Source organism: Myotis yumanensis, unplaced genomic scaffold, assembly GCF_028538775.1.
Source record: "Myotis yumanensis isolate MYYU_CA2020_CCGP unplaced genomic scaffold, mMyoYum1.0.hap1 SCAF_2, whole genome shotgun sequence".
In the NCBI taxonomy this organism is placed as follows: domain Eukaryota; kingdom Metazoa; phylum Chordata; class Mammalia; order Chiroptera; family Vespertilionidae; genus Myotis; species Myotis yumanensis.
Window position 1 is genome coordinate 161,828,650 of NW_027223753.1, and position 20,358 is coordinate 161,849,007.

The 20,358-nt window shown below is 41.3% G+C and overlaps 1 protein-coding gene across 6 annotated transcripts; it reads left to right on the plus strand.

The window, feature by feature from the left end:
* The first annotated feature begins 739 nt into the window (after positions 1-739).
* Positions 740-17,215, plus strand: UMPS (uridine monophosphate synthetase). Of its 6 annotated transcripts, none has more exons than XM_070406394.1 (7): positions 839-913; positions 1,750-1,864; positions 6,208-6,361; positions 8,480-9,151; positions 10,583-10,758; positions 12,379-12,493; positions 15,907-17,215. In XM_070406394.1, the coding sequence occupies exons 2-7, from the start codon at positions 1,751-1,753 to the stop codon at positions 16,074-16,076; spliced, it is 1,401 nt and encodes a 466-aa protein (XP_070262495.1). In that variant the 5' UTR covers positions 839-913; position 1,750; the 3' UTR covers positions 16,077-17,215. The 6 variants fall into 6 exon arrangements, with proteins under 6 accessions (XP_070262490.1, XP_070262495.1, XP_070262493.1 ...); XM_070406392.1 differs by having other exon boundaries at positions 845-913; positions 1,682-1,864; XM_070406393.1 differs by having other exon boundaries at positions 846-913; positions 1,677-1,864.
* The last annotated feature ends 3,143 nt before the right edge of the window (positions 17,216-20,358 follow it).

A 20,358-nucleotide genomic window follows, 5' to 3' on the forward strand; every position in this document is an offset into this window, starting at 1 on the left:
ACATAATGAGAACTTCCTCCTCTTTAAGAGATTTATTTGTAAAGACCGAATATGCTTGGAATTTCAGATTGGCAGGCCAGGTTACCCTCCTGGATAACCTGGATCCCAGTCAATTCATCCTCTGCTCTCCTCCCTCCCTCTTCATCAGCTGTACACGTGCTACATGCTGAGCACCTGAGCTGCTCTAAGGGGAATAAACATACTCCTCCAGGACACACAGAGCCCACAGAGGAGGTAATGAACCTGCTGAGAGCTGTATAGTCCCACGTGCAAATTGCTGACATTGTCACGTGACGGATGCTGGAACGTTAATAGAAAAATTGGGAAAAGGTCCCCGCCTTCGAGAACTTGCACTTCATTTGGTGAAACCAGGTGGGGGGGCGTGGCTAGTAACCAGTAAATACAGACGTGCTTGCCTAAGTAGTGGAGCTAATTAAGAGGACTCAGCTTTAAAAAGTGGGCAGGGTTCCGATACAGCCTCTTGAAAGGCTTCGCGTCACGTTCTTGGAACCGATCTACCTATGCCGGGCTTTAAATTCCATCGATCCCATGCAGAGGCCGCCGACATAAACATAAATCTCAGCCAGGTGCACTGCCGCCACCTGACCCTCGTTTCCTGGGCCCCAGAAGAGCGCGCTCGGAGCCAGTCCGCCGCCGGAAAAGGGGCGGAAGGGGCGGGGCTTCGGGGGTGACGTCATCAGAGCGCCGCCGTGCCCGCGCGCTACGGCTTTTGGCGCCAGTGTGGAACCCCTGCACCATGGCGGCCGCCGACGCAGCTTTGGGGTCGTTGGTACAGGGCCTGTACGACGTGCAGGCTTTCAAGTTTGGGAACTTCGTGCTGAAGAGCGGGCTCTCTTCTCCCGTCTACGTAGATCTGCGGGGCATCGTGTCTCGACCACGTCTTCTGAGTCAGGTGTCCGCCCGGAACGGGGAAGAACTGGGCGGGTGGCGGAAAAGGGGCCCAGGAGAGAGAGGAGGGCGACGGGAGTTGGGGAGCCGCAGAGCTAAGCGGGAGGGGCGCCCCTGCTGTCGGCCTGGGGAGCCCGTGTGAGAAGCCCGGAGGCCAGGAACTGTCCGTTTTGGGGGACCCAGAGAGCAGCCTGCTGGTTTACCCGCCGACTTGGACACGTGGTTGGCCAGAGTCGGGACTCCAGTTTGGGGCCCGGTCTCGCAGAGCTGTGGTTGAAGGGTTTCTGTGTATCTAACCTCGGAAGGTTAGACGTGGGGGAGAGAGAAAAGGGTGAGTGTGGGGAGAAGTTAGTGGCTGTTCAAATACTTGGAAGGAGGCTCCCTTTTGCACTGTGTGACCAGGAGCAGGAATTAAGGCCTGAGGGTGGACATTTCATGGAGGGTTTCTTGTTTTTGTTTTCATGGTCAGTATAAGGGGAAACTTCCTACGCATTAGAGGTTACTAGCACAGTGCTTCTCAAACTTTGAGCAGATATGAACCCCCTGGGGATTGTGTTCAGCGGTGTGATAGGGGTGAGCAGATCCGAGGCAGGGCCTGAGGTTGTGCCCTTCTCCTTAACCGCCAGCCGAAGCTGCGGACCGCGCCCTGGGCAGGAGGGGCTGAGTGTGCTGTTCGGGACAGTCGCCACTAGCCACGTGAATGTCGAGCACTATGAATTTTTAAATTCGCATAGCCACATGTTGCTAGTGACTGTCATATTGGACAGTGCAGGTATAGAACGTTTCCACCATCATAGAAGTTCTGTCTAGAAGACACGTATGCTTCACCTCTCACTTAAGGATGTTGACGTCATGTGTGCTTGTTCTGGGAAGGATTGGAGCACTAGTTAAAATGGGTTGGAAACTCACTACCCGGAATCTTGCTGCGGTGCATTTCAGCAGTGCTGCGGAAAAAGTGAGTGACGAGGGGTTCTTCTAATGAAAAATTGATGTGTTGTTTTTTTTTTAACAAGTCGTCAGTTGACAGGAGACTAAAAATTATTTTTTGATACTAGATCTTGGTGTGGGTGTGATTTTTTTGGTAGTTAATTTGGAAGGAATTCAAAACATTGAGAGACCTCGGTATAATAGAACTTCTTTCATGTCTACTTTATATGAATAGAGTTTCTCAATATTTCTATCCAAAAAAAAAGCAGTAGAATTTACACTAAACTCTAACTTTCTAGTAGTAAGGACTATTGAATTACATAGATACCTAAACTAGTGCAAGGAGAAAAAGTATTGTTTGTCTCACTAAAAAATGCATTTCTGAAATAATCAGTTTTTATGCTATCAAAATTTGAACATTATGTTTTCATTTATTTTATGCTCATAACAATTGTGATAACTCAATACAGAAGAATTTTTAACACTTAGAGACTTACAGTCACAGGAAATGTAAAGTTTTTCAGACATAAATATATATTGCATTTGAATAAAATTCTTCGGAAATAATGGAATGAAAATATGAGTTCCCCCAAAATATAGGCTTTTCCAGCTATCATGGCCTAGCATTTTTTTTTAATGGAAATGTTGAGTATCAAATCACTACAGCATTTGCATCCCATTATATTCACTTAAAAGAATGATGTAACAGTTCTAGATAATATGTTAATGTTTTCGGTATTCTAGAAATTACATCTTTTGCAAGTTAAAAATATTGATAGATTTTTTTCATCTGAGCAAAAATTTTTGAAGACTTATGATCAACTCTGAGTGCTTGTTTGCTTTTCTGTTTTTAAAATAAGGTGGTGTTCAGTAGGAGTATGCATTCTAGCATTAATATGTGATGATTTATGTGGAAAGGGTATTATAAAATAATGGATTCTGTATTATGAAACTTTTTTCATTCTTTTACATTTTTGTATATTCTTGCATTGATTCTTTTTAGGTAAAATTGACATAACATTATATTAATTTCAGGTGTATAATATAATGATTTAATAATTGTATATATTGCAAAGTGATCACTGCAATAAGACTAGTTAATATCCATCACCATACATACTTAAAGAATATTTTTTCTGGTGATAACTTTTACTATCTACCCTTACTTTCAGATATGCAGTGCAGTATTAGTAACTATAGTCAGCATACTGCACATACATCCCCGTGACATTTATTTTATAACTGCACGTTTGTCTCTTTTGGCCACCTTCACCCATTTCATTCCTCACACCTCCCCCCAACCCCCACCTCTGGAAACCACCAATCTCTTCTCTGTATCTATGAATTTGGCCTTTCTTTTTGCTGTTTCAACTGTTTTTTGCTACGTTGTGTCCCAGAGCACTGATTCGATCTTTTACTTCATTCAATCTGCTGTTGAGTTCCTCTAGTGAATTTTTCATTTCATTTATTTTTAGTTAGTCCTCGCCTGAGGATTTTTTTCCCCCCATTAATTTATAGAGAGAGTAGAAGGGAGGGGGAGAGACACAGAGAGAGGAACATTGATGTGAGATCAGTTGGTTGCCTGCACGTACCCTGACCAGGGCTGGGGATTGAGCCTGAAACCAAGGTACGTGCTCTTGACCAGACTAGAACCCATGACCCTTCAGTCTGTGGGCTAATGCTCTAACCACTGAGCAACCTGCCAGGGTTCATTTCAGTTATTCTATCCTTCATTTCTGATTGGTTCTTTTTAATATTCTAGATCTGTTTGTTGAAGTCTCCCTGAGTTCTCCTATTATCCTGAGTTCATTGAGCATCTTTATTACCATCTAGAGGCCCAAGAGTAGGCCTTCCTTCCCCTGGCTGCCGGCACCAGCTTCCCTCCGGCCCCCGGGACCTATGCTTCCATCTGGCCGCCAGCAGGCACCCAGGATCCGGGCTTCACTCTGGTCCTGGCTTCATCTGGAAGGACATCCGGAATGGCATCTGGTCTAATTAGCATATTTATGCGATCTGAAGAGAAACCAGAGTATAATTAGCATATTTATTACCCTTTTATTATTATAGATGTTTTGAACTATTTATCTGTTAGATTGCTTTAGTTCTTTTGATGACATTTCTTTGTCTCTTCAGTTTGGCTGACTCTCTGTTTGTTTGTGTATGTATTGGGTAGATCCCACTACATCTCCTGGTCTTGAAAGAGCGGCTTTTATAGAAGGTGTTCTGTGGGGCCAGAGCACAGTTCTCGCTGGTCACCGGAGCCAGGTGCTCCAGGGGTGTTCTCGCTGTAGGTTGTGTGTGCCTTCCTGTTGGAGTTGAACCTCGATTGTTGCTAGCACGTCTGTGGGCAGGATTGACCCTTGGGCTAACTGGCTGTAAAGGCCTGCTTTGACTACAGTGGACAAGCTGTTGTGTGGAGACTCTCCCCAGGGAGCAATGCTCTGGTGCCAGGCAAAACTACCTATCGGGTGTGTCGGTTGTGAAGCTGCTTGGGAGGGGCTCGGTGCTTGTACATTTCAGCAGTGTTTTTGTGCTGGGCTTGTAGACACTTGGGAGAGGCTAAGATGCTAGCTACGGCTGGCTGCCACCTTTCTGGGCTTGTGACTGATTGGTGGGATCCATGTTGCAAGCCAAGCCTGGCCGTCACGTGTGCCAGGCTTGGGGCCACTTGGGAGGAGCTACAGTGCAGGCTGAGGCTGCTTGCTACTTGTGGGATTGGTGGACCTTTGGCAGAGCCTGGAGGGCAAGCCCAGGGAGGCTGCTTTGGAAGAGGCTCCGGCTAGGCAAGTAGGTTGAGTGGGGTAATGTGTCGGGAAGATGCCAGGGCAGGTGGTTTGTGTTAGCCAGGCTAATGAAGAGTGGCATATTGTGTACTTGCCCATGCCAGGCCAGCTGGGGGTGAGGAGAGCTGAACAAAGGAACAGTAGTGCTTGCCAGCACTTCGTCCCCTCAGAGGATCCTCCCAGTTCCTGCTCCTCCGCACATACCCTAAAGTGAGTCAGTTGAATTCCTCCCCCTTATGATCCAGGTGCTTCTCAAGCTGCTGCCTCTGTACTGGAGCTTGGAGCAAGTTTGTACTCAAGCCCTTTAAGAGCAGCATCTCAGTCTCCCATAACCCTTTGTCTTTCTGGGGCACAATCCCCGCTGGTTCGCAAAACCAGATGTTATGGGTATTCTTCCTGGCTCAGGTACCCTGGGCAGGGGAGCCAGGGGTGAGGCTTGGACCCCTCACTCCAGAGGGGACCTCCATAACCTAGCTATCCTCCCTTTTTAATAATCCCTACACTGTGGATGTGGGAGCTCCCCAGTCTGCGTCTTCACCCTTCCTACTTGTCTTGATGTGATTTCTTTCTATCCTTCGTTTTCAGAATTCTGTTCAGCTAGTCTTCAGGTCAGTGGTCACCAACTGGTGGTCCGCAAGGTCCGAAAGGTTGGCAACTGCTGCTTTAGGTGATTCTCAGTGATGGTTGTTCTGTAATTTAGTTGTAATTTTCATATGTTCATGGGAGATGGTGAGTTCAGGATTTACCTACTCTGCCATCTTTTTTTTTTTTTTTAATATTGATTTTTAGAGAGAGAGACGAAGGGGGGAGAGACAGAAAGACATCAGTTTGTTGTTCATGTTATTTATGCATTTGTTGGTTCTTCTTGTTTGTGCCCTGACTGGAGATTGAACCTGCAACCTTGGTGTATCAGGACAGTGCTCTGATAAGTGAGCTATCAGGCCAGGGGCCGCATTGACTTTGTCCCTTGCCATTGGAATTTTGATAGGGGTTGCATTGAATATGTAGGTTGTTTTGTAGTGTGGACATTCTAACAATATTAGTTCTTCCAATCCATGAGTATAGAAGATCTTTCCATTTATTTGTGTCTTCAATTTCTTTCATCATTATCTTATAGTTTTCAGTATTCAGGTCTTTGACCTCCTTGGTTAAATTTGTTCCTTATTCAAATGGAATTGTTTTCTTAATTGTTGTTATGAACCTTCATAACTGAAGACTTTTTTCAGGAAGAAAATACAATTAGTAGGTAATAGGTTTAAATACTGAAAGTATATGGATTACCAAAGGAAACTGGGAACCTTGGGGGCCATCTTTAGTCCTTGGGGTCAACACCATAGCTTCCCTTACACATCCTATATTGTCCTCAGAACAGACCCTGAGTTTAGAAGAGCAGACTAATTGTTTCGTTTTTATATTTGTAAATGGGTTTATGCAGAGGGTGATTTAACAAAAAGGCATTTGTAGTTTTCTGATCAGGTTTGAGACTATTTCCTACTGTCTTTAAGGTTATGCTACCTTATTTGTACACAGTTTAAAATAGAACAGTAATAGTTCATGTGTTCTGTTTTTTGTTGTTGTTTTTTTACAGGTTGCAGAACTTTTATTTCAAACTGCCCAAAATGCAGGGATCAGTTTTGACACTGTCTGTGGAGTCCCTTACACAGCTTTACCATTGGCTACAGTTATCTGTTCAACTAACCAAATCCCGATGCTTATTAGAAGAAAAGAAACAAAGGATTACGGTAACCTCACACTGCTAGAAGTTTTTCTTCTTCTAGGCACTGCTGTTACACCATAGGTCCTTTAAGTTGTTATGGCAACTATTGCTATAAATCACCTTCCTTTCCTTTAGAGCAATGGTTCTCAACCTTCCTAATGCCGCAACCCTTTAATACAGTTCCTCATGTTGTGGTGACCCCCAATTTCATTGTTACAAATTGAACATAATTAAAGCATAGTGATTAATCACAAAAACAATATGTAAATTATATATGTGTTTTCCGATGGTCTTAGGTGACCCCTGTGAAAGGGTCATTCGGTCGCGAACCACAGGTTGAGAACCGCTGCTTTAGAGTCTAGAAGTAAAATGGCAACGAAAAACATTGGGGTTTTTTGTTTGTTTGTTTGTTTTTTGTTTTTTGCACTATAGCTGTGAGATCCAACATTTTTACCAGCCCTTCTCTTGTCAGCAGTGTGTTCTAAGAGTACTTTCCCAGTATATTAATATTTAAATTACATGAAGAAATATACATAAATAAAATTACTCAAAACAATATAAATGCCACATGAAGTTCTTAATGAAGATACTTTTTTCATGGGCAATAAATTATTAGGTGATGTTTTAAATATGTGGGCTTGCTTTAAAACCAAATTAACCTAAAAATATTGGAATTTCATATTTGATTTCTTTAAAAAATATATTTTCTTATTGATTTCAGAAAGGGAGAGAGAGATTGAAACATCAATGATGAGAGAAGATCATTGATCAGCTGCCTCCTATACACCCCCTACTGGGGATCGAGCCCGCAGCCCAGGCATGTGTCCTTGATGGGAATCGAATCCAGGACCCTTCAGTCTGCAGGCCGACACTCTATCCACTGAGCCAAACCGGTTAGGGTCATTTTTTTATATTAAGGAAGCAATGGGTTTTGCTTTGTGTTGATGTGATAGTATTTGTGTTATTTTTTTAAAAGAATCCTTTTATAGATGCATTCTAAAAATTTTTATGATGAAATCATGATTTCTGAGAGTTGCTTCTGAAAACTATGGGGGGAGGAAGGGAGAAGGGATATAGCTGAAACACGATTGACCAGGAGTTGTTAAATGGAAGTGCTGTATTTATTGGTGTTTTGTTAAACTAGTTTGGCTAGTTTTGTTTAACATTGTCTACTTAAAAAATAGTAAGAATATATGCTGCTTGAAGGCACACTATTTATCTGTATGAATCTCTGCCCACAAGGAAGCTATTATTTATATTTCCTTATGATTTGTCTTCAAAAAATATTTCTTAGAATAAGATCGTTAATTTTTAAATATGCCTATAAGTACTCGCAGTCTTGCGTTCTAGTCCAAGCTGACTCAGTGAAACTTGCCAATTCTTCAATAGGAAAGGAATGGGAAAAAGGCAAAGATGGTATCTGTGTGTGGTAAAGCTCAAAAAGTGGGCAAAATGGTCACCAATTCTATTTCTGTTTCAAAATTAGACAATTTAGGTAGTGGGAAACAGAAAAATGAGTCTAAAAATGAGTCTGTAAAGTCTTCAGCCTGAGTTATTTACATTTTGTAGATTATCTGAAAAGAATCTATCTTGGAGTTGGAATGGCAAAATATATTTAGTCACATTGCATTATATAATTTATAAAGTTGTAATGATTGGTCTAAATGGTTGCTGAGTATTTTCTCTCCTGAATCTATATATGCAAAGGCCAATTTTCTGGCTGATCTTGAGTTATGAACTGGTTTGTTGATGGAAAAAGGAATGATTTCATTGAGAATATTGTGTTATTCTTTGTTTCATCACTTTCCTTGATCTAGGTTATCTTGCTTTAAGAAACCCCATATTTGAAACTTTGATTATAAACATGTTAAGAGTTTTTATTTACAATCCAAAATAATTTGCTAGTTTTACTGTAAATATTCTATATCTGTAACTGACAATTTTGGAATACTAGACATTGGATAAAACAGTAATTATAAAACATTGAAGATTCATTAGAAATAAAGTTGTTCCAATGTAGTTTTTCAGAAAATAAGATTTAGATTATCCACCTCTTCATAAATACATGCAGATTTATTTTGTAAGATACATCTTGAGTTGATGAAATATTAAATTGGAATCAATGTAATTCTTTCTTGTCCAGGTACTAAACGTCTTGTAGAAGGGGCTATTAATCCAGGAGAAAACTGTTTGATCATTGAAGATGTCGTTACCAGTGGATCTAGTGTTTTGGAAACTGTTGAGGTTCTTCAGAAGGAGGGCTTGAAGGTCACGGATGTCATAGTGCTGCTGGACAGAGAGCAAGGAGGCAAGGATAAGCTGCAGGCTCATGGGCTTCATCTCCACTCAGTGTGTACATTGTCCAAAGTGCTGGAGATTCTTGAGCAACAGAAAAAAATTGATGCTGAGATGGTTGAGAGAGTGAAGAAATTTATTCAGGAGAATGTTTTTGTGGCATCTGATCAGAATGGTTCTCTCCCATCTATAAAGAAAGCACCCGAAGAACTCAGCTTTGGTGCACGTGCAGAGCTGCCCGGGATCCACCCAGTTGCATCCAAGCTGCTCAGGCTTATGCAAAAGAAGGAGACCAATCTGTGTCTGTCTGCTGACATTTCGGAGTCCAGAGAGCTGTTGCAGCTAGCAGATGCTTTAGGACCCAGCATCTGCATGCTCAAGACTCACGTAGATATTTTGAATGATTTTACTCTGGATGTGATGAAGGAGTTAACAACTCTGGCAAAACACCATGAGTTCTTAATATTTGAAGACCGGAAATTTGCGGACATAGGAAACACAGTAAAAAAGCAGTATGAAGGTAAGTATTATTCAGGAATCTGCAGGAATCAGAAATCCAGCTTAAACTAGCTGAAGCAAAAAGGGAAATGTATTGGCTCACATCACTGAAAGTCCATCCATAGAACAGGCTGACAAGCATGGTTGGATCCAGGAGCTCAAGTGATGTTTTTTGGACTTGCTTTCTCTTCTATTAGCTCTGCCTTCTTCCTTTTTCCTTCTCAGGTAGGCACAGTCCTCATGCCTACCCCAATTCAGTCACTGGGTATAGAATAGCTAAAGATATAGCTAACGCCTGTATAATTTGCCCCACTCCTGGTAGGTAATGTGAGGTGGTTAACTCTGTATAAACTTCTTAAACCAAGATCTGGTAAAGGGTAGTTCCCCTAAAAAAAAAAAAAAAAAAAAAAAGGTGTGCTGATGCCAGAAGATAGGAACAGAGGGTCTAAGCAGGCAAAAATGACAGAGGTTGGGCATGGGAAAACAGTGAATTCTGTTATTTGAAGAATGAAAATTGCAGCTGTGGGAAACAATGAAAAAGTAGTATAAAGTTGTAAAATTTATTTTTAGCAGAACAAGTTTTGTTGATGGTACACATTCTTTTAAAAATATTTTGTTAAACTCAAAATAGAGCATATGTTGGTTGAAAAAATAGCTTAATTCTCTACCTATCCTTCTATGCAAATTTCTGCCATAGTGTACATATCTAATGCTTTTTCTTCACTTAACCTTATATTTATTTTATCATGTTATTAACATTTATAGACATCTTTTGAGGTTTTTTTTTAAGTGATACATGCTTATACTGAAGCTATTTCTTTGGGATAGATTTGTCTATAAGCATGTTTTCTTTTTATGTGCCTCACATGTCCTCTTTTGTTGACTAATATAAGAGTTATATAAACTTTCTACAAGTTAACATAGAGTCTTTAAAAAATCAATTAGGGTTATTGCCGTTAGCATTTTAAATGAAAATAATTGCTTATTGATACTTGAAGACCGAAAGAGACCTTAGGAACAAGTAGAAGATTTGAGAAATGGTAAAGTTGCTATGAGATCCCTGCAGAATGAAAATTTGTCATCTTCGGAGGAATTTCCAAATGTTGATATCTTTGACCTTCATAAACACCCATCTTCACTGGGGTTCATTTCTAATTGCATAAGTTTTATTGGTCACAGCTTCAGCCTGCAAGAAAGAACTGTTTAGTGTTGCTTGTAAACTAAGTACAGAACTTGCAAGAATTTTCTCACTGTGATCTCAACTAGCTACTAGGTGAATAAATTTTTCACACTTAGAACCATACATAAGTCCACTGAAACACTAAAATTCTTGAAGTGTTTCACTATTTCATTAACATGTTACTAAGACATTATTTCATACTCTACTTGTTTGGGCAAAATGTTAAAGGTTTTTGTGTGAAATTTAAGAAATATCTTTTTGCCTCTTTCTTAGGTGGTGTCTTTAAAATAGCTTCCTGGGCAGATGTAGTAAATGCTCACGTGGTGCCAGGCTCAGGAGTTGTGAAAGGCCTGCAAGAAGTTGGCCATTCTCTGCACCGGGGGTGCCTGCTCATTGCGGAAATGAGCTCCGCTGGCTCCTTGGCCACTGGGAACTACACTAAAGCAGCGGTAAGTGACAGAGGGACTGGGCTGTAAACCGCATGTTCTAGAGGAAGAAAATATCTTCTTTTTGGGTCTATGGAACTGCTAAAAAAAAAAAAGCTGCTGTTAATGTGACAGTATATTAATACTCATTGGCTAGAATTCTCTGGTAGTTAATAGCATTTTATATCTTGTGGTGAACACTTAAGAGATTTGAATTGTACACCCAAGAGAGAAACATTGAAACAGATATTTGGTCAGATAAACATTTGCCACGCTTACCTGACCTTTAAGATAGAGTTGTTTTTAATCTCAGCATGAGTTGAAATTGAAGAGCTGCTTCCCAGATATGCAGTGTCTCAGAACCTCCCAAATCCCACAGAGATGCATTCTCAGGACAGCAGCCCACATGTTGTTTGTTTGTTTGTTTGTTTAGTCTTTGATGTTGATTGGTATTGTATGGTAAAGCTCTTAACTAGAGCCCATACACATTGTTTCCTCCAGTAACTCCCCATTAGTAAAAGTTTTTATAACACTGCACTTAATATCCAGCACCCACCCTTACATTCCAGAATAAAATGAGAGGATAATTAATCACCTTTACAGATATTTTGTTATTTCAAATACTCTCTATGGAACTGAAGAACTCACATGGCCCTAGGACCAGGTTTTAACCCCACACCTGAACTGTGTCCATAAACAACTGATTTCCCAATTCTCACAACAGAGGGGTCCATGGGTCATTCTGGGGATCTGGGTCTGGTCAAGGACAAGACATCACTTTCTGGTAGGTAGTAGTACTGGTGGCAAGAACAGAACAGTGTAAGTCTCAGGGAAGAGCCAAATGAGGAAGTCAGACCTTCTAGAGAAACTCCTATGAATGTGGGGTAATGATATAGAAATTGTGGAGACCAATTATTAGCAAATATTAAAGAAGAGGGAAAGCAGTAGAGTTGAGATTTCTTTAGCTCTTGACAACATAGCTATCATTGAATATGGAGCCCCCTGTGTAATAGGCAGTAAGTCTTCAATGTAGTTTTATACTGTTTAGAAATTATTCTAGAGTACTTTCCTCATATCCTTTATGGAAGTAGGTGGGTCCCCAAGCATTATTAAAAGTAAGTAATGATGCAGCATCTAGATTCTAGACCAGGGGTCCTCAAACTACGGCCCGCGGGCCACATGCAAATGTAAATATTGTATTTGTTCCTGTTTTGTTTTTTTACTTCAAAATAAGATATGTGCAGTGTGCATAGGAATTTGTTTATAGTTTTTTTTTTAAACTATAGGCCGGCCCTCCAACGGTCTGAGGGACAGTGAACTGGCCCCCTGTTTAAAAAGTTTGAGGAACCCTGTTCTAGACCACCATAGTTATATAGGATTTACTATAGTATAGTATGGACACTGTTTTTAGGGTATGGTTAATTGGGAGAAAGGGAGAGACAGGGTTAATGGAGCAAGTATGTAGATTCATAGCTAAGATTACCTGTGTTAGATATAATGAATTTAATATGAAATGAGGAAAGACATCCATAAAATAGCAGTTTCTTACTAGTTAATACAGCCAGTTTTTTACTTTACTTGTAGAATTATTATTCTGTATGGTTAACTGCTTTCTTGTAATCTGTCCTATTACATTCCATTTAGGTTAGAATGGCTGAGGAGCATTCTGAATTTGTGTTTGGTTTTATTTCTGGCTCCCGAGTAAGCATGAAACCAGAATTTCTTCACTTGACTCCAGGAGTTCAGTTAGAAGCAGGAGGTAAGTCTGTTCATTGGTCATGGTTCTTCCAAAATGCTTCTTTACCCAAGTCCGCAAAGGCTAAATGAAATTTTGTTGTTATAAAGTTGCTAAAGAGAAAGCTTGTTTGTCTAGAACAGTAATGAATGAGCCCTTTGGCCTGGGGATACTGACTTAGGTATGCAAAGTAGCTTGCAGTCTAATTTTAGGGTGAAAATTTAGAAAAATACTTTTCATTAGAATGTATCAGATATTTTAGTTGTGTTTTCCAACTGTTGTTCTAAATGTGCTGCCAAAGAAGGTGCTCTGTGCTCCAGGAAGAATATGCTAGGCTAAACAGAAGCAACAGTTTTGATATTTGGTAGAGGACCTTGCAGAGCCTTAGATGCTAATGTCTGTTGTGACTCCAGAGTGGAATAGGGATCTGTCCTGTCTCCCACGCTTGTTTGAACCTGCAGCACTTCAGCGGTCTGAGAAATACAGTTGTAGTGGCTGAAAAACTGCACATTTTCTCACTGATAGTCTCTAATCAGTAGTAATCTAGGTTATAAAAATATACATATTTTAATATCCTGTGGGACTCAATAAAGCTGCTTTGATTTTTAATGTGAAAGAAAAATGACCTGGAAAATTTTTATTTTTCCTGAATTAGCTTATCACAGGTATGGGAGTTTATTCTGTCCTACCTTCCATCTCGTTGCATTTCTTATATACCAATAACAAACTATCAGCAAAAGAAATTAAGAAAGCAGTCTCGTTTATTGTTGCATCAAAAATATAAAATACCTAGCAATAAATAAATTTAATCAAGGAGATGGAAGACCTGTAAACTGAAAACTACATTAATGAAATTGAAGAAAACAAATATATAAAATATTTTCTGTGCTTGTGGATTTGAAGTATTAATGTAATTAAAATGTCCATACTACCCAAAGCAATTTACAGTCAGTGCAATCCCTATCAAAATTCCAATGGCATTTTTCATAGAAATAGAAAAAACAATCCTAAAATTTGTGTGAAACCATATAAGACCCTGAATAGCCAAAGCAGTCTTAAGAAAGAACAACAAAGCTATAGTAATCAAAACAGTATGTTATTGGCATAAAAACAGACATATAGATGAATGGAACAGAATAGAGTTCAGAAGTAAAACAACACGTATATGGTCAATTCATTAAAAAAAAAGAAGCCTAGAATATACAACAGAGAAAAAAAACAAAAACAGTTTCTTCAACCTATCGGGTTTGTCTCAGTGAATAGAGTGTTGGCCTGTGGACTGAAGGGTCCCGGGTTCAATTCCGGTCAAGGGCATGTACCTCAGTTGCAGGCTTCTCCCCACGTGGGCCCTGGTCTGGGCTCATGTAGGAGGCAACCAATCGATGTGTCTCTCTCACATCGATATTTCTGTCTTTCCCTCTCCTTTCCACTCTCTCTAAAAATCAATGGAAAAATATCCGTGGGTAGGATTTTAAAAAAAAAAGTTTAAAAAATAAAAAACAGTTTCTTCAATAAAATGTGGTTGGGAAAATTGGACAGCCACATGCAAAAGAAAATGAAATGGGATCACTATCTTACTCCATACACTTCAGGTGTTGAATGTAAGACCTTTAATTCCTAGAAAAAAAGTTAAGCTCTTTGACATAGGTCTCGGCAATAATTTTTTAAAATCTGACACCAAAAAGCAAAAATAAACAAGCAGGATGATATCAAACAAAAAAGCTTCTGCACAGCAAAGGAAATTATTAACAAATGAAAAGACAGCCTACTGAATGGGAGAAAATATTTGTAAATTATGTATCTGATAAAGTATTTTTAAAAATTTGTACAACTCAATAGCAAACAAATAATCTGATTTAAAAATGGGCAGATCTTCTTTGGACATTTTTCCAAAGAAGACATACACATGGCCAACAGATACATGAAAAGATGCTCAGCATCACTAATCATCAGGGAGGTTACAAATGAAAACCACAATGAGACATCACCTCACACCTTCTAGAATGACTTATCAAAAGGCAAGAAATAACTGGTGTTGGCAAGGATGTGGGGAAAGGGGCACCCTGTGTACTGTTGGTGGGAATATATATTGGTGCAGCTACTAAGGGAAACAGTATAACAGGGTTCCTCAAAAAATTTAAAATAGAACTTCCATATGATCTAGCAATTCCACTGTGAGTATTTATCCTAAGAAAACAAAAACCTAACTTGAAAAGAAATATGTACCCCCATGTTCATTGCAGCATTGTTTACAATAGCCAAGATATGGAAACAACCTATGTGTCTATTGATGGATAAAGAAATTTTAATTATGTATATATTTTCAACCATATGAAAATGAAATCTTGCCATTTACAACAACATGGATGTACCGCAAGGCCATTATGCTAAGTGAACTAAGTCAGACTGAGACTGACTGACAGTACAATAGCCCACAAGAAGTTATTCCGCGTGAGTTCACTTATATGTGAAATTTAAGTACAAACAAAAAATTAAATAAGCTCATTGATACAGAGAACAGGTTGGTGGGTTGCCAGAAGTAGGGGTTGAAGGGTGGGAGACATGGGTGATGGGGCTCAAAGGTTTTAAGTCATGAGGATGTATTCACAGCAAGGCAACTATAGTCGATTATATTGTATTGCATATTTGAAAGTTGCTAAATCTTGAAAGTTCTCTTCACAAAAGAAGATTTAGTAATTATGCCAGTTGATGTTAAGTAGACTTATTGTGGTGATTAGTTCTCAGTGTATATAAATATTGAATCATGTTGTACACCTGAAACTAATGTTATATGTTAGTTATACCTCAATAAAAATATATAAAAAGAATGAAAAAAACAAAACTAAGGAACAGGCTTTATATACAGGGTGGGGCAAAGGTAGGCTTTTAGTTGTATGTGAAACAGAGTTTATTCTTGTATTACTATAGATTATTGTATTGCATACGAACAACTGTAAACCAACTTTTGCTCCCCTGTATAGTCTGAGCACTTGATGGGGTTGCGGCAGAAAGGTTCACATATGTGGTCGTGGTCCCGTTCAGTGCCTTCTGAGGACTTTCCCAGTGGTGTGGCATGTGATTCTGATGTGTATACTAAAATTGCCTTCAATTGTAAGGGCTTTGTCTTATTTTATTTTTTGTATTGAACCTTTCTTGGCATTGGTAGATTTACTTTTTTTTTTTTTTAATACTGTTACACTATAAATGCTGTACAATTAGACACTGAAAAAGAGTTCGTTAGCTGCTTCACTGTGGATATCTCTAGCCTGTCCGGGGTCTTTCTTCACCTGCATTCACTCACTTGCTGTGCAGAAGGAACATGGAAAGCCAGAGCATGGTGTTATTTAAAGATGGTTAGATACTTTTCCCAAAAAGTCACGTGGCAGGTTTTCTGATGTTCTGTATTGTGTTGGATAGTAACTTTTGTGTTTCTGCAGGTGATAATCTCGGCCAGCAGTACAATAGCCCACAAGAAATTATTGGCAAACGAGGTTCTGACATCATCATTGTAGGCCGGGGCATAATAGCATCAGCCAATCGTCTGGAAGCAGCGGAGATGTACAGAAAAGCTGCCTGGGAAGCCTATTTGAGTAGACTTGGCGTTTGAGTGTCGGATACTTTTTGTGAAGGCCTCGAAGACCCACTGTCTGCTGAGATGCATTGGCTGGATAACAAGCAGCCTTTTATACTGCCTGGATTCCTCCGTGGATCCTGTGTTGGAGTGACTTCTAGAGTTATCATCATGCTTAGGATATACTGAACAGCTGTAATCACTGCATTAGTTTTCAGGCATTCTTTAGTGAGACTGGTGTTGGCGAAGCAGTCACAGTCCTGTCTGTGGTAAAGTCTTACACATTTGAGGATTCTCCCACCCACTCCCCATCTTTAGATCAGGCTTTTTGATTCTTTTAGTTGCTGCGGCACAAAAATTTTAGGACATAAAGAGTACAGCATTTAGGACATCAAAATACAACATTTCTTGTGTTCTTTATTTTGTGTCTAATGTGATGCCCAAACAGTATTAAAATATTAGTCGTTCTCCTCTTAAAAGTGATAGTCTAGGTATCCAAATGGTGCTGGTTCTCAGAACTGCCACTATTCACTCACTGAAGGGAGCAAGGTGGGGAAGTGGAAAGCTGACCAATACCTGGCTTTCATTTCAGCAGAGGGTTTCTGACTGTCTTCTCCCAGCAGCAGGGACCTGTGCTAAAATCCAGGCACAGCTTCCTTTTGCCTTGTTTGGATTACAAATGGACAAGCTGCTCCTTCACTTATGTAAAAAGGCAGCAGCGTCAGGAGGTGAGGTTCCATTTGGAGGTTTGCTTCAAGATCCTACATAATTGTCCCAACTGTCGTTGACAAGAGAGGGAAGTCAGACTTCACTAGAAATAAGGAAAAAGAAGCTAAGCAACAGAGCTCATATTGTCCACGTCTCGGTTTCTACCACCTTTGCTCACAGGCCCCACCATCACACACGTGGCATCACCAGTTAGGCAGCCCTCTCAATCACGTCCCAAATGCACTGCAGTCAGACCTTGATTCTAAAACGTCTCACATCTCAAACACTGCCTCTCAAGCTGACAACCCTTTCCTCCTGAGCCCTATATGATCAGTCACGTGTCTCTCAGGTGACAGAAGGAGAGGATGCTCAAGAGTTTACTGCTGTTAACATCTCAGGATATTGTGCTGTGAATGTTCTGTTTTTTTTTGCTTTTGTTGCTTATTAAATTTTCACTATTTACTGTATATTTAATTCCATTTTGTTTTCATTTACATTTCATGTTCTTTTTGTTTTTCAGGTGTTTATAGGTTAAGCGGTACATTAGACATGCATTATATATAAGAAAAGTTAAAACGGAATCACTTGAGGGTCTGAATGGATTAATTCAATTTACGTTATTTCTAATGGGAAAAATGCTCCAGTTTTTGAACAGCCTCTGGAATGAATTAAGTTTAAAATCTTAGGTTCCACTGTATTTCCCAGAAATTTTTCCGAGTTTCTGGATGATCCCCGTTCTCCAGTAGATAGATGTTCTCCATTTATATATTTCTGTGGTCTATTCAGGAAGCATCGTGGAGGGAGGAGAGTAAAGGGTGTGAGCTCAGGTGACCATTTGGAAATGGCCCCGCTCTGCATTCAGAGCCCTGACTGAGCGGGGCCAGGGTGGTAGCTGCATTCGAAGGCTCAGTTCTGATTCCACCAGCACCCCCACCGTCTGCCTTTCCTTCTCGTCTGGACTGTTCACAGACAGCAGCGGGTGTCAGAGGACTCGGCATCTCCCCTTGATGGGGGCTGTCAGGGATGGAGCACCATCCCTGACAGCCCCCTCTCCTGATGACTGATGGGAGCCTGGGGTTTCCGTTCAGGCTTTCACTGCGTTCCCTTTCCGTGTCTGCACTGAAGGGCTTCTCTAAGGCCCCAGTGCTGCCTCTCCAGAGAAGTCCCCTGTGGGAAAGGCAGTTACCAAGGAAGACGGCCAGAGGAAACGGAAGGGATGTGGCCCTCGGGCTCCTCTGAAGGAGCTGGATTAGGAAGAGGAAGATCTCATTAAGTCATAGGGATCAATTAGATGTCTTCAAAGTCTTGGTGACCTGGGCTGAGAGACCTTGGGAGTGAACTGCTGGGTGTCAAGTGGCCACCTAGCGAACTTAGGAGGTCAGTGAACATCCATCAACACACAGGAGTCTTAAATCATGCCGGCCCTGTGTTTCTGACGGGATAATTTGCTTTCCTCCCTGGTTGCATAACTGAGACATTTCTGACTGGATAATTCTAGGACGGGGCTTGAAGCCTGGCATTCCTCACAAGTTCTTGGGCAGCGCTGCTGCTGCTGGTACAGGGACCACTCAACACCTGCACTGTCAGTCATTTTCCTCTGCAATGAGATGGTCCTCGGGTCTGCCTCCATGCTGAGTCACCTAGCCCTGCCCTTCCAAGTGTGAACTGCCACAGCGGGACTGGCACTGCCTGTTCTGTTATTGAAGCTCACCCATGGCCCCATCTAGGTAACGTGAGATCAGAGGGGCGTTGAGAATCACGTGGTCCTTGTGCATTTAAAACTCACCCCTATCAGAGACTATTTTAGCAGATTTGGTGTGTGGCCTGGAAACTTGCATTTCTCCCAGGAGCCCAGGAGGTAGTGATGTTTCTTGCGAATAGCCCAGTGTTGCAGACCTTATGTAAGCAAAGACCAGACAGTCCAGGAGTCACAATTTTGGAACACAAATTGATTCGGACAAAGAGCAGCTGCCTGAGGCCTGTGAAGGTTCTGTTCATAGAGGTGTTTGGGAGGCATTAGATACTTTAGCCCCTTCTCAGTCAAGGAATGTTTACACACCATGAGTTCTGAGCATTAGATACCTGGTCCTACCAAGGAAAATGTGAACTATCCCCCCAGGGTGCCCAGAAGCCTGTGAAAATAGTGGGTGGAGAACTCTCCTGGCACCTTTAGTCCTCCAGGCATTTAGTAGAGCCTAAGCCAGTCAGTCTGTAGAGCTGGGAACCCTAAGAAACCGGACAGGGCGCCCTTTACTTTAAACTACAGAAGCACAGAGCCAGGATAGTAGAGGGATCTGCTCAGCCAGCCTGTGGCCACCAAGCCTGTAGTCCCAGTACCAGCTCTCACCCTCAGGTGAGATGGGTGGCCCCTGGGGGCCTCTGAAGTCTCTGAGAAAAGGCACTAGTGAGGCCACAGACGGCGGCCTGAGGACACCTGGAATGTTCTTTCAACTCCCCTTCACCTGCCTCCCCTGAACAAAATGGTTCCAGTCAAGCAAGGCCTGGAAGCACTGATCACAAGTCTCCCTTGGTCTCCTGAGAAGGGGCAGGTGAGCGTACTGTCTCCTTTAAGGCAGGTGGGAGCAAGGGGCAATAGAGGGGAGGCTCGTGTGTGTGTGTGTGTGTGTGTGTGTGTGTGAGATTATGCACCTCAGGGCCACCCAGATCCTCCTGGCTTGAGAGGAGCTGGACTTTCTGACAAGTAGCCCATCTTCAGTCTCCTGTCAACCAGGGGTTTGCTGCAACATGAGGATCCACCCAACTTCTCAAGGTGGACAGAGCTAAGTGGAGGCAAAGGAAAGAAAGTACCTGAGGAAATGCAACCAGGGAGGAAAGCAAAGAAAACCACCTGCAACAGGTGTGGGCTCCCAAGAGAGCAGGGATCTCACTGGTGTTCGTGGCGTGTTCTCTGCACTTGGAACAGCCCAGCAAATGTTTCTGATCCAATGCCAGCATGAGGCTTCTGGAGAAAATGAGCAGCCATGGGAAAACACGCTTCAAAGACCAAAATGACAACAAGAAGGCACAACTTTTTGTGGGAGCTAAAAGAAAATTTTAGTTTTGAGTTTCAAAATTTGATGGAAAAATTGCAAGATAGTATAACATTGTAAACTACATTGTGGGCTGGAAGGTCAAGTGGAAGGAATCATCAAAACTCAAAATGATGGGACAAAAATGGAAATAGTGAGGGCGTAGATGAGAGGTTTAGAGGAGAAGACCTAATGGGAGGAGAGCAAGCAATTATAGCAAAAAAATTGAGGAAATTTTCCAGTTTGAAAAAATTCTTAAGAATGCATATTAAAAGGGGCCACTAAGTTCTAAGCAGGAGCTACAAAGGCATACACCCAGGCACACTCTATAAAAACTATTGAACCTCAAGGATAACAATTTTACAACTATCTAGAGCAGTGGTCGGCAAACTCATTAGTCAACAGAGCCAAGTATCAGCAGTACAACGATTGAAATTTCTTTTGAGAGCCAAATTTTTTAAACTTAAACTATATAGGTAGGTGCATTGTTATTAACTTAATTACGGTACTCCTAAGGCTTAGGAAGAGCCACGCTCAAGGGGCCAAAGAGCGCATGTGGCTCGCGAGCCGCAGTTTGCCAA